This window comes from Falco cherrug, chromosome 3 (assembly GCF_023634085.1).
Source record: "Falco cherrug isolate bFalChe1 chromosome 3, bFalChe1.pri, whole genome shotgun sequence".
In the NCBI taxonomy this organism is placed as follows: Eukaryota; Metazoa; Chordata; class Aves; order Falconiformes; family Falconidae; genus Falco; species Falco cherrug.
The window spans coordinates 71,922,658-71,935,360 of NC_073699.1; the positions used below are offsets into that span (position 1 = coordinate 71,922,658).

General features: G+C 35.7%; 1 protein-coding gene across 8 annotated transcripts in view; it reads left to right on the forward strand.

Moving 5' to 3' along the window:
- INVS (inversin) overlaps positions 1 to 12,703 on the forward strand; it is a 98,641-nt gene that overhangs the window by 60,833 nt on the left and 25,105 nt on the right. For all 8 annotated transcript variants that reach the window (XM_055703783.1, XM_055703784.1, XM_055703782.1 and 5 more), the window contains 4 exons: positions 2,914 to 3,085; positions 7,749 to 7,904; positions 9,384 to 9,613; positions 11,199 to 11,305. In XM_055703783.1, the coding sequence (XP_055559758.1) occupies positions 2,914 to 3,085; positions 7,749 to 7,904; positions 9,384 to 9,613; positions 11,199 to 11,305 (665 nt within the window). The remainder of the gene's footprint in view (positions 1 to 2,913; positions 3,086 to 7,748; positions 7,905 to 9,383; positions 9,614 to 11,198; positions 11,306 to 12,703) is intronic.

Sequence of the window (12,703 nt, forward strand, 5' to 3'; positions counted from 1 at the left end):
ATTCTGGAAAAAAAATTATTTTTCATACTCGCTTTCTTTCTCTGGGCTTAATTCATCAGTATGAAACATCCTCATTATGTTGCTGCCTTTTGACACCACCACCCAGCCAAACTATGGTATCATTTAGGGTTTTATGGGGAAATAGAATACATGACAGAATCAAACATTCTTTTGTAATGTTGTATACTTACAATGAAAATACTGTTTCCCATCTTACATGAAGAATCAAACAGGAGAGTCTCATGCAGATCTGCAGGCCTCTTTTAGATGGTGATGTATCCCAGAGCCCCTGTTTGTGCATACCTAAGTTATGCCTGGAGCTTCTCACTTTTTTTACCACTGGTTGTTTCTGAGCACCACTATTTGCTTTTTTTCTCAGGTACATACAAAACCTTGAGTAATTTCTACTGCTACGTTCCATATATATAGTCAGACAACTGAGTGGAGACACATCCATGTTTGTTTCAGCAATAGCATCTATATATTTACAGTTTGAGAGCCACACAGTTGTTCTGTTCAGTCTGCCCAAATTTGGATAGGCGTGTTATGTTTCTCAGTTAAAATACTATGTTTCTTAGTCCCCAACAAGAAGAAGAAAGTTTGTTCTTTTGTGTTTATTATAAATATTTGTGTTGCTTTCAGTTTTACTTTGCTCGATATCTTGTTCTTTGCTTCATTTTCTGTGGGTTGCTTAATCTAATGTGACATTTTTGTTTTTTAAAGAGAATTAGCCAGCACTTAATTTACGTGAAGATTTGTTCTGTAAGACTAACTTATCCCCACTTATTATAGAAGGAAAAGTTCTAGAAGAGAAGTTACCTAATATAACCACCCAAATAAGTTGCCTGAAATTTAGATGTCTTATGTATCCTGTAGAAGGTCCAAATAAATTTCCTTTTAAAATTCTTGAACTTCATGTGTGAAGGCAGATGCTCTGTTAGTATTGATTTTGGTATGTAGAATGCAGGACTAAATATATGCAAATTTTTTTCTGATTTTTTTCCACAGATGTCCGGGAAAATGTACTTCCCTTTCACATACTTTTATAGATTGATCTAGTAAATGAAATGTGCACAACCCTGTCTTACTTTTGAACTTTCAAAAATAATATTTAGTAATTTTCAGAGTTTCTTGATAGCACAGAATGAAATGATTCAGGTTTACTTTTCTCCTTTACTGTTGTTTTTCAAATTTGTTGATTTTTATTTTTTCTCCACTTTTTTTTAATACAGATAAAATACATGCAGTTTTTCATTACAAAATACATATAGAATTACAATGATTGATACATCTGTTTCCCAGTTTCTTAACCATCCTGTTCTACTTTAATTTCATTTTGTTTTAAAGTTGTGATAACTTCGTTTTGGAAAACAACTCTTACAGCACTATGGGATTTTCTTCCACTTTTTCCCATTAAAATCTTTCTTTTTTTGTGGTTGAAAGAAGTGTTGCTTTGCTAAAACTTAATGGAAAAATAAAATTACTTATTTATGTTTGTAGGATGTGTGCCTTAGTCTTGAAAAGGTCCAGCCTTCATACTGCTTTTGAATTTGCAGGATTTCAAGCAGTGTTGAGTACTGGTAGGGTGCAGAGTTGCTGGCCTAATGAGTAGACACTTGTGTCTGAGATCTAGTGGTGGTTAGTGTGAGTTTATAAAGCTACAAACACATGCTGGTTTGTGTGGAAGGCTTAATGCTTCCATTCCTCATTATTTCTGGCTGGACCTTTTTATAATAAACTGACAGTTCAGACGTGGTCCCAAAGTCACAAAGCTGTTAGGATCTTAGATCACATTAATATAAGATAAATGAGGAACTTCTAATTTCTTTAGCAGGATGAAATAGTAAGTAGTAGTTAAAAAAACATCCAAACTAATCAATAGGACTTAAGCATTTAAACATCTTTGTGATTCCTTATAGCCAAAGAATTCTCATCCTACCCAGAGCAGTGACAGAGCTATTTTGGGTAACGTGGGGGAAAGGATAAAATTGTGTTAATACTAAAATATAAAAATAAAATAATGAAACCCCTCTTTTCCCATTTTTTATCAGCTAGCCTATCCGTGGCTTTTAAGAGATGTTTACCAGCTGTTAAATACACAGCCTAAGACTTTAGATCAAAAAGGGAAAATCTTCCCCTAATTCTTGTTCTAGCAGTTGTGATTTCCTCTCCCTTCCTTTCCTGTGGGGCTTATTAAGAATTTAGGAGCCCGTTAAACAAGTGGACTTGTTTGCTGAGAGCTAAAACAGGCACACCATTTAAAGAAATAATTCTTTTTGCTTTGATTTAAATAGAGATTTTAGTGTAACAGTTACAGTGGAAAGCCTGGACGCAGGCTTAAGATTTTCTTAATCTTTTTTGATTTAAAGTATTTCTGTAATTAGTAACCTGCTGTATTATTAAATACTAGGAGATATGTCTATGTTGGCCCAGAAGTCCTTTTTTTGTTGAATAGTCAAATAATTAAGAGTTTGGCAAACTAAAATACTTGTGTGTACAGTCATATTTAAAATTGGAGAAAAACATATGTCAGGAGAATATTTTGAAAGAACATTGTTGTAGCATCATAGTATTACAGTAATTTTTTCATAAGCTGATAATCTTTTCCCCATTGCTTTCTTCACAATGACTGCAGTGTCTTTTACTTCCTTATGATGAAGACATGATATTTCACACTAAAAAGAAAAAAGTATGAAATAAATTACAGTGTTAAACTCATAGTTAAGGATGCACTATAAACACTGATGAGGCAAAGGGCATAAAGAAAGTACAGTGCTGCTGTTGAGCTGTTACTCTATGTAAAAATAAAAAGGAAAAATGAAGCTTTGATTTGCTTCATAAACAGCAAAATGAGACAATAGTTTCTTGTTGCAGGTTCTTTGTAGTGTTAATTTCAATAGTATGTCTTTTCAGGAAACAGTTGAAGTATTTTTGAAACACCCATCTGTAAAAGATGACTCAGATCTTGAGGGAAGAACATCCTTCATGTGGGCAGCTGGCAAAGGCAGTGATGATGTCATTAGGACTATGCTGACTTTAAAATTGGATATTGATATCAATATGACAGACAAATACGCTGGCACAGGTAAGATGCTTTACATTAATGAGCCACTAGATGTTTCCAGTTAGTGTGATTTCCACTGAATGAAAAAGTGATAGGAGCTGTATTAATCTTTTCTTGGATGTGTACTTTAATCCTGAAAATATATCTGCATTGGTTTAATTGTGTGAGTCACTTCTTTGCCTTATTGTGGGAAAGAAACAATCTTTTCTGTGAAGACTGGACCAGTTCATTTGAAACACGGCAAGAAGAAATGTACTGCTATGCAGCTATTTAGTTAGATCTGTAATCCTGGGAAAGGAAGAGCTGTTCTGTATTTTGAAGAGTAAAATGAAACAATTTTGTAAAAGGCTCTCCCTTAAAATGCCTGTTAAAAAAATTAGTCAGTAAATGAATATTTTGAAACAGTATAGAGCAAACTAACCAATGAAGTGGCTAAATTATCATAATGAAAATTGTAAGTACCATAGTTATTTGTAAAGGTAGTGTAATAAAGATTATAGGTATTCCACTTCTGTTGTCCAAACAAGGTTAAACTTGATATCCCCCAAGTTTATTATCCCATTATCTACCTGAAGCAAAAGATAGGTATGCAACAGTGTTTCAGAATTCAAGCATGCAAGTAATGAAATTCAAAATATCCTATAGCAACTATGAATTTATTTCCTTTAATGAAAAATAAGAATTTGTGCTAGACATATTGTACCTAGGTGGTACTTTCAACAAAAATAGAATAACAGTTCTGACAGAGTGACAGGTGTTGAAGGGTATATGCACCCAACAGTGTTGGAAATACAAGTAAAAGTAGTGGAGCTGTATAGTGTGCTGGTGAAATCTGAATCAAAAAAAAAAAAAAAAAGAGTATGTGGATATATTGGGCATAAATTGGAGGGGCTTGGTAGCAGGGGGCTGCAGAGGTAATCTGTGTGGGAAGAGGTCATTAATTACCCTATGCTAGTCACAGCCAGGTCACAAATTTAAAATACAAAAATGTATACATATGTATAGTAAGTAGTAAAATGATAGCCAAGCTGGTAGTCAGAGCACACACCCATGACAATACAATAGAGGGCATTTCTCCTAAATAGAAAACTATGTTATTTTAAACAAACAAGAATGTGTATTGCAGTGTTTGTTTATATAAATTTCAATATATTTGTTTTAAAGTATACTCAAGCATTATCTTTTAGCTGCACACAGACACAAACTAGTCTAAGCTGCATGCTTAGCTTTAGGGAACTTTCTGTGTAGGTCTGTCCCAACCAAGAAACAAAGATAGGAGCTTTTCTCTTTTCAGATCACACTTTGAATAGCATATAAATGATAAATAAATGCAATATCTTGCGTGGTTCAGAATTTGTATGATAGCATGTATGAATATTACTTTCTCATTAAAAAACCTGAAAATTTTTATTTTCTTTGGTGGTATTGGTATTTGGTCTTTTCACAAAAAGCCAAATACAGTTAGCATAATATTCTATTTACATATCTAATTTCTTGCTTTCCTTAAAAATTAACACACAAAATATCAGTCTTTCCAAGTTATGATAGTTTGTAATTTTTGAGTTTAGGAAATAGTGCAACAAATAAAATCTCAGTGTTCATGTTTGATGACTTCACAAACTACATACACTGCAGTTTAATCTTGTTTCATCTTTTATAACTCACCTGTATTTGCTCCTTCCTGACAGTTCCCTTTTAAATACCTCACAGTATTTTTTTCAAACCTTAAGGTGCTGTAACGTTGCAGTCACTGTGCAAACCTTCTTAAAAAGGGTTTTCTTTGTGGACAGTAATCACATACTGTGTTTCTGAAACTACTCAGGTGTGGATTTCATGCTTGAATAATTCAGGTGGTTGGGTTTATTATCTTTCAGTCTTAAACTTTTCATAGCAGTGATGTGTAATCACCTTGTACTCTTGATTTTCTTGTAGGGCTTTTAATCCAAGGAAATGAATGGATTTTCCATTTACTCGAAATTGCCATTGTGTAGAACGCACTAATAGTCTTAAAGTGGGGAACTATGCTGTTCGTTGCTTGCTGTCGAGCAATCTGAACTTTACCATTGTGCAAGCATGTGCAGTAGCATGGGCTTTATTGTAGTGAGCAGTAAACTTAAAAGGAAGCCCACTAGTAAATCACTCTCTGATTTCAGACCTGGGTGTTTTTTTTCTGAAAGGCTCTTAATCATTCCCAAGTTTTGGTGAGGGGAAAAGTGGCATGGTATTCTAACAAAAAACTGCACTAATAGAAAATAACATACATGCCACCGTGCCTGGGATACAGTTGCTGAGGAGAGTTCGTGTTTTTCTGACTTTTGTGTGCGACTGTTAAGCTCAGTTATAATGTTGCGTTAACGCAGCCTTTTGCATTTACTTAAAAAGAGCAAGCTCTCCATTCAGCTTTGCTAGAACATCGAGACTGTCTGTATTGTGTAGGAGAATGACACCAAGGGAAAGGAATTTCCCTCTTCTCAGAGATCAGCGCTGCAGGAGCATTACAGGGGCAGCTTTATAGCTCTGCCGTCACTGCGTACAATGGAGAGGGCTCTGTGTGTCGGCTGAACAAAGGGCCTATTGTGACCAGCTGGCCGAAGAATCTCTTCAGTCACCGTGACTCCATCACAGAAAATTTGGCTTACAAGAAAATATTGAGCACAAAGTGCGAAACATGATGCCTGCGTCAGAATGAGTGATAGGGGAGAAGAACTGGCCAAGCTGACACAGCAGCTCTTTTTCTATTGTATTGTTACACACACCCCATGTGTCATCTGATGGAGTGGTTTACTGCCTTTGGTTTCATAAAAATGCAGTACAAACCCCAGAACCTAGAGTTTACTGTGAGGTCAGGCCCTGAAAACTAGACCCATTCAAATACGAAGCAGTGGGGATCTCATTCTTGTCAAATTTCTGCTGATAGCCACCCACTTGCATAGCTACTGCAGATCTCGCTGCTTACAGGTACTTTTTGTGAGTGCCGTGAGTGCCCCTGTGCTGCTTAGCTGCAACAGTTAAACATCAGTGTCATCTTAAAGGCATGATTCCAATTACTAAGGCAGCACTTCTCATAGTGTCTCTGCCTGTAACCCCAGTTCTTGTAGGAAGTGCCTCATTTGTCTGTATCACAATTGAGTTACTGTCACTGATTTTGAGAATGCGTGTTTTAAGGCAACAGACTTCAGCTGGATTTGATTCATGGACACTGTGAACAACCTGTGCGTCTTAGTAGTGCCTGTGTAACACGTTGTGCTAGGTTACTGTTTCATAAACTGTGTGAAGCTGGTACCAGTGGTGAACAGCAGTAGGCAAATACAAAAAGCCTGACGGTTTTAATATTCTGGCTATGGTTCAAGAAGCATTTCCCTCTAGCATTGCACTTTGTGGTGTGCCTTTCTGTGTAATGCTTCTGCCCGATCCTGACCCTGCCGGGTTTAAGATTAAACAAGTAGACACCTAGGTACTGTTTACAGCCACTCATTTCCCTTGCTTGAGCAGAGTGAATTCTCACTAAGGATGAATATTTGTGAAATTTCACGGGGACACATGAATTCACTTTACTAAATGCACATTTACAATTGAACTGTTTTGTATTTTCATTCTAAATTATTTTGATTTTGTCATCTGTGAAATATTCCTACATGTAAGGCAGTATGAGAATGTAGGTTTATCTGATTTGATTGCTGACTATAGGAAATAATCCAAAGCATTTCGAAATCAAACTGTAAGTGAAATCACCAAATATGTATCCTCCGTTGGTTTGAAATCACATTGCATGTGTAGTTCTTTCCTTCAGGAAGAGCTGTGAACTGGTTGGACTGGCATTTCAACATTTTCCTGAATTCCAGCTGATGGTACCCACAGGATGCTGTGTTAGGCAACAGCAACTTCAGTTATAGGGCACTACATCTTTACTTCCTGAGGTCTAAAGTAGCTCAGTGTTATTTGTTGGTTTAGATTCACTGAAGTCTGCATATATTCAAATATGTGAGGGCAAAATACCCTATAGAACAGTAGAAGTCTGCAGAATCAACTTGCGTAGTTTTCATACAACTGAACTTCACAGATTGTAAGAATGAGACAAAATGCAGTATCTGGTCTTTCCATCATCTTTTTCCTGAAGAAAACAGGGAGCTGCAGATACTGTGCAAGATGTGATGGCCTTGCTACATAATTTTGTGTAAAATTTTCTCCAAGTAATTCTGAAAAAAAAAAAAAAAGGCAGGGGAAGGGGCAACAGCTAGGTAGTTATCTGGAGTTAGTTTTTTATTGAAACAGCTTTCCTTATTTCAAAGAAATATAAAGGGTATTTTCAGGAAGAAATTATTGAAGAAATAATGAAAGCTTTCTTTCACTGGCAATGGGCAGTTTCATCTCCATCGGGATGATGTAAGAAATGTCACAAAACAGAAGCAGAAGTAGATCATGTTGTACAAGTCCTCAGCATAAGCTAGTCTTGGTGGTGTTAAGGTGAAAATTCCTATTTGTACAAGTTAGAAATCCACTTCAGAGCTAACAGTTTTTATGCTTGTGTGGGAAGAAAATGTGGTTAGTGATCACTTGTTTTGATTCTTCAGTTTCTTGTGGCTGAAGAACAACTTTTCCATGAAAAGGTTGAAATTAATTTTTCTTTTGACGGTTCTAACTCATGATATTGTGATACCTTTTTCTTACTACTTTGTTCTCTTAGCGTTACATGCTGCCGCCCTTTCTGGCCATGTCAGCACAGTGAAATTGCTGTTGGAGTATAACGCACAGGTAGATGCTTTGGATGTCATGAAACATACGCCGCTTTTCCGAGCCTGTGAGATGGGACACAAAGAAGTGATACAAACACTCATTAGAGGTCAGCTATTACAAATTTGCAAACCTGTTCAGAGTTCTGGTGGTGCTTTCTGTGGGACTGGGAAATAAACAGCATAGCTGAGCAAGAGGTGAGGTGGAAAATTACTTTCCTAAAGCACATTTTGTCTGTAAGTACCCTTTGTGGAACAGCGCTCGTAAATGTAAAAGGTTATCAGAATGTTGTGAAAAATGGCTAGAAGTGTTAAATATAATACTTTAAAAACTGGGATAGTTCTTTTCACAGCTCTTTTCTCAGGCCTTTTCAAGTATGTTCTAGTCTCTCAAACTGCCTCTTCCCCCAGTAAGTCATTGGGTTTCTTTTTTTTTTTTTTCCTTCACTAAGTAAAACCAAATTAAACTTTCTTCTATTTTGTGAGAAAGCAGTTTTAAGGTTCTTTGACAATTGTGTTCGTTTTTTTATTCTTTAAATGAATCTTTATTTTTTAATGAAGGTAGCAGGTAGCTATCAAAAATCCTAAATCATTAATATTTTCCTCTGGTTGGTTTTTTATGTGCAGTATTTTATTTGTAGACAGAAATAAGATTTTAACAATACACACAATTTTAGATAACTGTAAAAACTGCTGAAGTGTAAGAAGTATGGTGAAAGAACAGTAGTATCTTAGATGCAAAATTCTGTCCTTTTAGCTTCACAGAAACATTGCAAGTAGTTGGAGCTCCTACTTGAAATACCCCATTTATGGACAGTTGAAGTATCCAGGCTAACAAGTTGCAAGTTTTCCATCAACCAGCCTTTCTTACTGAAAAGCATGCTTCTCTCTGTGATCTGCTGGGTATATTTTAACCTACTGTTAAGCTCTTTCTCCCACCCTCTGTGCCATTTAGCTTTTGTAGATGCAAGAAGCTTGGTTATCGTAATCTGAGTTATGCTTAATTAAATATTTTATGATATTGACATTCATTGTTGCTGGGGTTTTCTTTGTACAGAGCTTTTACACCTTACAGGAGCACATAGAGAAATTAATTATCTCCATAAAAGAGTCTTAGCATGCTTGAATTAAAAAAAAATTAAGCTTTTTTCAAAAGTCGTTTTTACACTGAATATTTTATCTTGTCTGCTTTAGAGATCTAAAAAGAGATTTAATCTGAGGTCTAATTTTCAAAAGTGATTTTGTTGTTAAGAAATAAAAATTTCCCTGCAGATTAATAGGCCTGAAACAAACAAAGGCTAGGTTTTTCAAGGGCATTTGACAAATCTGGAGATTCTAAAGCATCTGAGGGGATACTCAGAAGCTTGTAAAAGTTAGATGCCTGACCCTCACTGAAACTATTTCATTCCCAGTTAATTTTGATTTAGATTTTAGGATTTTAGCAACAAAGTTGAAGTTACTTTCAGAAATATTTATCTGAATTTTCAGTTTACCAATTAATTTCTAGTTGACCATAACCTTTTTCCTTTCTTTTCTTTGCATTCAAAATTATTTTCTGTTTATGTTCAAAAATGTATTTGTTGTTACAGGAGGAGCAAGGGTAGATTTGGTTGACCAAGATGGCCATTCACCCCTTCACTGGGCAGCCCTGGGAGGAAATGCTGATGTGTGCCAAATCTTGATAGAAAATAAAATCAACCCTAATGTGCAAGATTATGCAGGTAGAACACCTTTGCAGTGTGCTGCTTATGGAGGTTACATTAACTGTATGGTAGTGTTACTGGAAAACAACGCAGATCCAAATATTCAGGATAAAGAGGTATGTTGTTCTTCACTGAGCTATTAACTTTAGAATAATCATAAATCAAAACATTTTCCTTCAAGATCGTTCCCTTTTCTGGGAAATAGAAGCATTTCTGCTATCATGAAGGGAAATGCATCCTGATGTAGTTTTCCCTGTGTCTTCTCTTCTAAAACCTTGAATGAAAAGTAGTATTTCAATATGCAGCATGAATTGAAGATTTGTATTTTTCCATATCACTTGACTTTTCCTTATCAAAGTGTGATCTTATGAGGAGTCATATTAATAATCAAATTTCTTCTGTTCTTCCTTATTAACAGCTAACATGAGAATGTGAATTTATAGTCTGTTATGTGTTTCTTCAGCATGCAGATAGAGCAAATAAGATATTGCAAGTGAGATTGCACAAGAACTGCTTCATTTACTTACCTACATAAGTATCCACATATGTATCACTCTTCCAGGTGAAAAAAAAAAAAGAACACTGATCAGTTTATATGTTCTTTTGTGCCATTATTCGAGCAGTAAGTGAAATTAGGAGCCAAAATAATTGTGCAACATATAACAGATTTCCTTGTTATATGAGATAATTTCTCAGAAGTCAGTAGAACTTCATCAGTCAAAAGAATTTCACCCCATTTATTAAACTTTTCTGTAGCTGTTCGTTGTACAGCATGGATAATTCCAGGTAATGGAAAAGTGGGTTTTATTATGTGTTCTATAGAGCATGCTGGGGAGATTTTCCAGCCTGCTTCCAGCTCTGTGTGGCATCCGCTTGAGTACAGCTGAACACATCAGCTCCCCTCTATTTCACACAGAGACATTGCAGCGTGCTTTTCAGCCCTTGGGGTTCAGGGAGGTGGCTTGCTAGCACTGAACTCACAAAGTCTTCGTGTTTTTCTGTGGTTCCCAGCCTCTTCGTATTCCCTACGTTTTGGAGTTCAGAAAAGCGAGATGCAGACAGGAGGCATGACCTGGAAGTGAAGTGAAATATGTGTTTTGTTGGTATTAACAGAACTTGGGGTATTCGTATTGTGGTTCTGTGATCCCAGTCCCAAGACTGGTCATATATGAGCTGGCTATATAGAGTGCAGCTTGAGAGCTGGACTTCTCCACCATGTGAGGGAAACTAGACTTCTGAACTCGGGCTTGTTTTGAAAGCACAGCTGGAGTCTGCCTGGGCTGATACGTTTTCCTCAAACTTCATCTGATTTTGAATTCTGTAGTAATTCTTTCAGTCTTATCACAGTGTCTTGGAGCAGCCTAGAAAACAGTCTGACCTACAACAGCCGATGAGAGCTGCTTCAGACCTGGGTGGTATAGCTGCAAAGAAAGCAATTCTGGAGCTAGTCTCCTAATGCTGGTTTTCAACCGCTTTAGGTAAAAAAGCACTAGTGTTGTAATCTTGTGTTGTTTTTTTTAAAAAAAAAAGTTACTTAATTTTAAAGTGCTCTATTCTTTTATTTTAACAAGGAGGTTTGTTTATAAGAATTAGTTTGTCCTTCATGTCCATAAAAGCATGAATTACAGTATGATTTACAACTTTTATTGTGGCACGATAGAGTTCAGGGGTAATATTTTTGTGCTGTTCTATTGTTTGCAGGGAAGAACTGCTTTGCACTGGCTCTGTAACAATGGCTACCTTGATGCTATAAAGTTGCTGCTTGGTTTTGATGCTTTTCCTAATCATATGGAGAACAGCGAGGAGAGGTATTGCCTGTCTGACTGCATTAGTTTGTAATTTAGCAAAAGTGCTACCTACTGATTTCAATATTAAGTGTTCAGGCGTTGCCAGAGAATTGTGATCTTGTATCTAAAAGGAGTGCTGTAATCTTGAGCTTCAGTGTAAGCAGCTTTTCTAATGTGAAAAATCTCTTCTTTAAGTAAGACATTGCAAATTCAACTGTTTATACTTCTGAACCTTGAACTTACAGAGATTTCTGCAAGTATTTATTCATTCTAGTCTTGTTTGAAATACTAAAAATCTTTTTCGTGTATATGAAGTTGACAGTGGATATGTACAGATAAAGGATAAAAAGGCATTTCTGCTGCTGTTGGATTAGACTGGAATTTTTCTTTTCTATTTGGTAGAATACAGTGAGAAGTAAGAAAATGGGAGAAATGCAACGTTAGGTTTTAAAATAGTGATTACACATTACCTGGTGGTTAACTGTATTCTAAAGGCCTATTTAAAAAAAAAAAAAAACCTCCTATAATCATAAAGAGACAGTACATTTGCATCTCTTTTCTTTGTCTTTCATTGACATATAAATAATAGTTTTTTAAATGTGATTTGGGTTGTGGAGCTTGAATTAGTCACCTGACTGTGAAGATAATTACTATTAGCAGAAATTCATAATGCCTTTTCTAGCGTAGATGACCTCCTTATAATTATAAATAAAATTATGATCACTGTGCCATATAAATTTGAATATTTCAACATTTTAAATAACTTACAGACTTTAAATCCCCATATTTTAGTGCTAAATTGGAGATTTCCATACTTATCCCAGTTTTTAATTGCTTTCTTCCCCTATTATTTCTCTATTGTTCTCTACTCCAAACCACTCAGATCTCTCTTCCTTTTCTGTTCTCATTTTTTATTGAGAAACACAAATGAAAGTATAATTAGTTCCTAATTAAGTAGTGCCAATGCTCTCTTTAGTGATTTTTGATAGAAAATTAAATAAACAGTTGTAATTAAATTACTGGTAATAAGTAAGATTAAAAGCCACTGTTTTGCCAGAAAGGAGGCTGCTATTTTCCTTAGTTTTTAGAAGTGTACTAATGATGCTCAAATGTCAGAGAAAGACCTTGGGTGTGGTTTTACTATAGCCATTCAGTTAGTATCTCTTCTGTTCCCCTCTGGCATTAATGTATGTTCTTACGTATAAACCTAGATTACTCAAAATATAACTAGCAGTATTCCATATGTCAGCCCCTAGGCACTGGTCCATGTGCAGAACTATGCAGATCCCTAATATTTCTAGATTAATCAGCCTTTAAATATAATTCTCATAGATAGGTAGATAGCTATAAATCACACAATTGCTTCTTAATAAACATCTACAAAGCTTGTTTTACTGTTAAGAGATTGGAAGTTTGGAA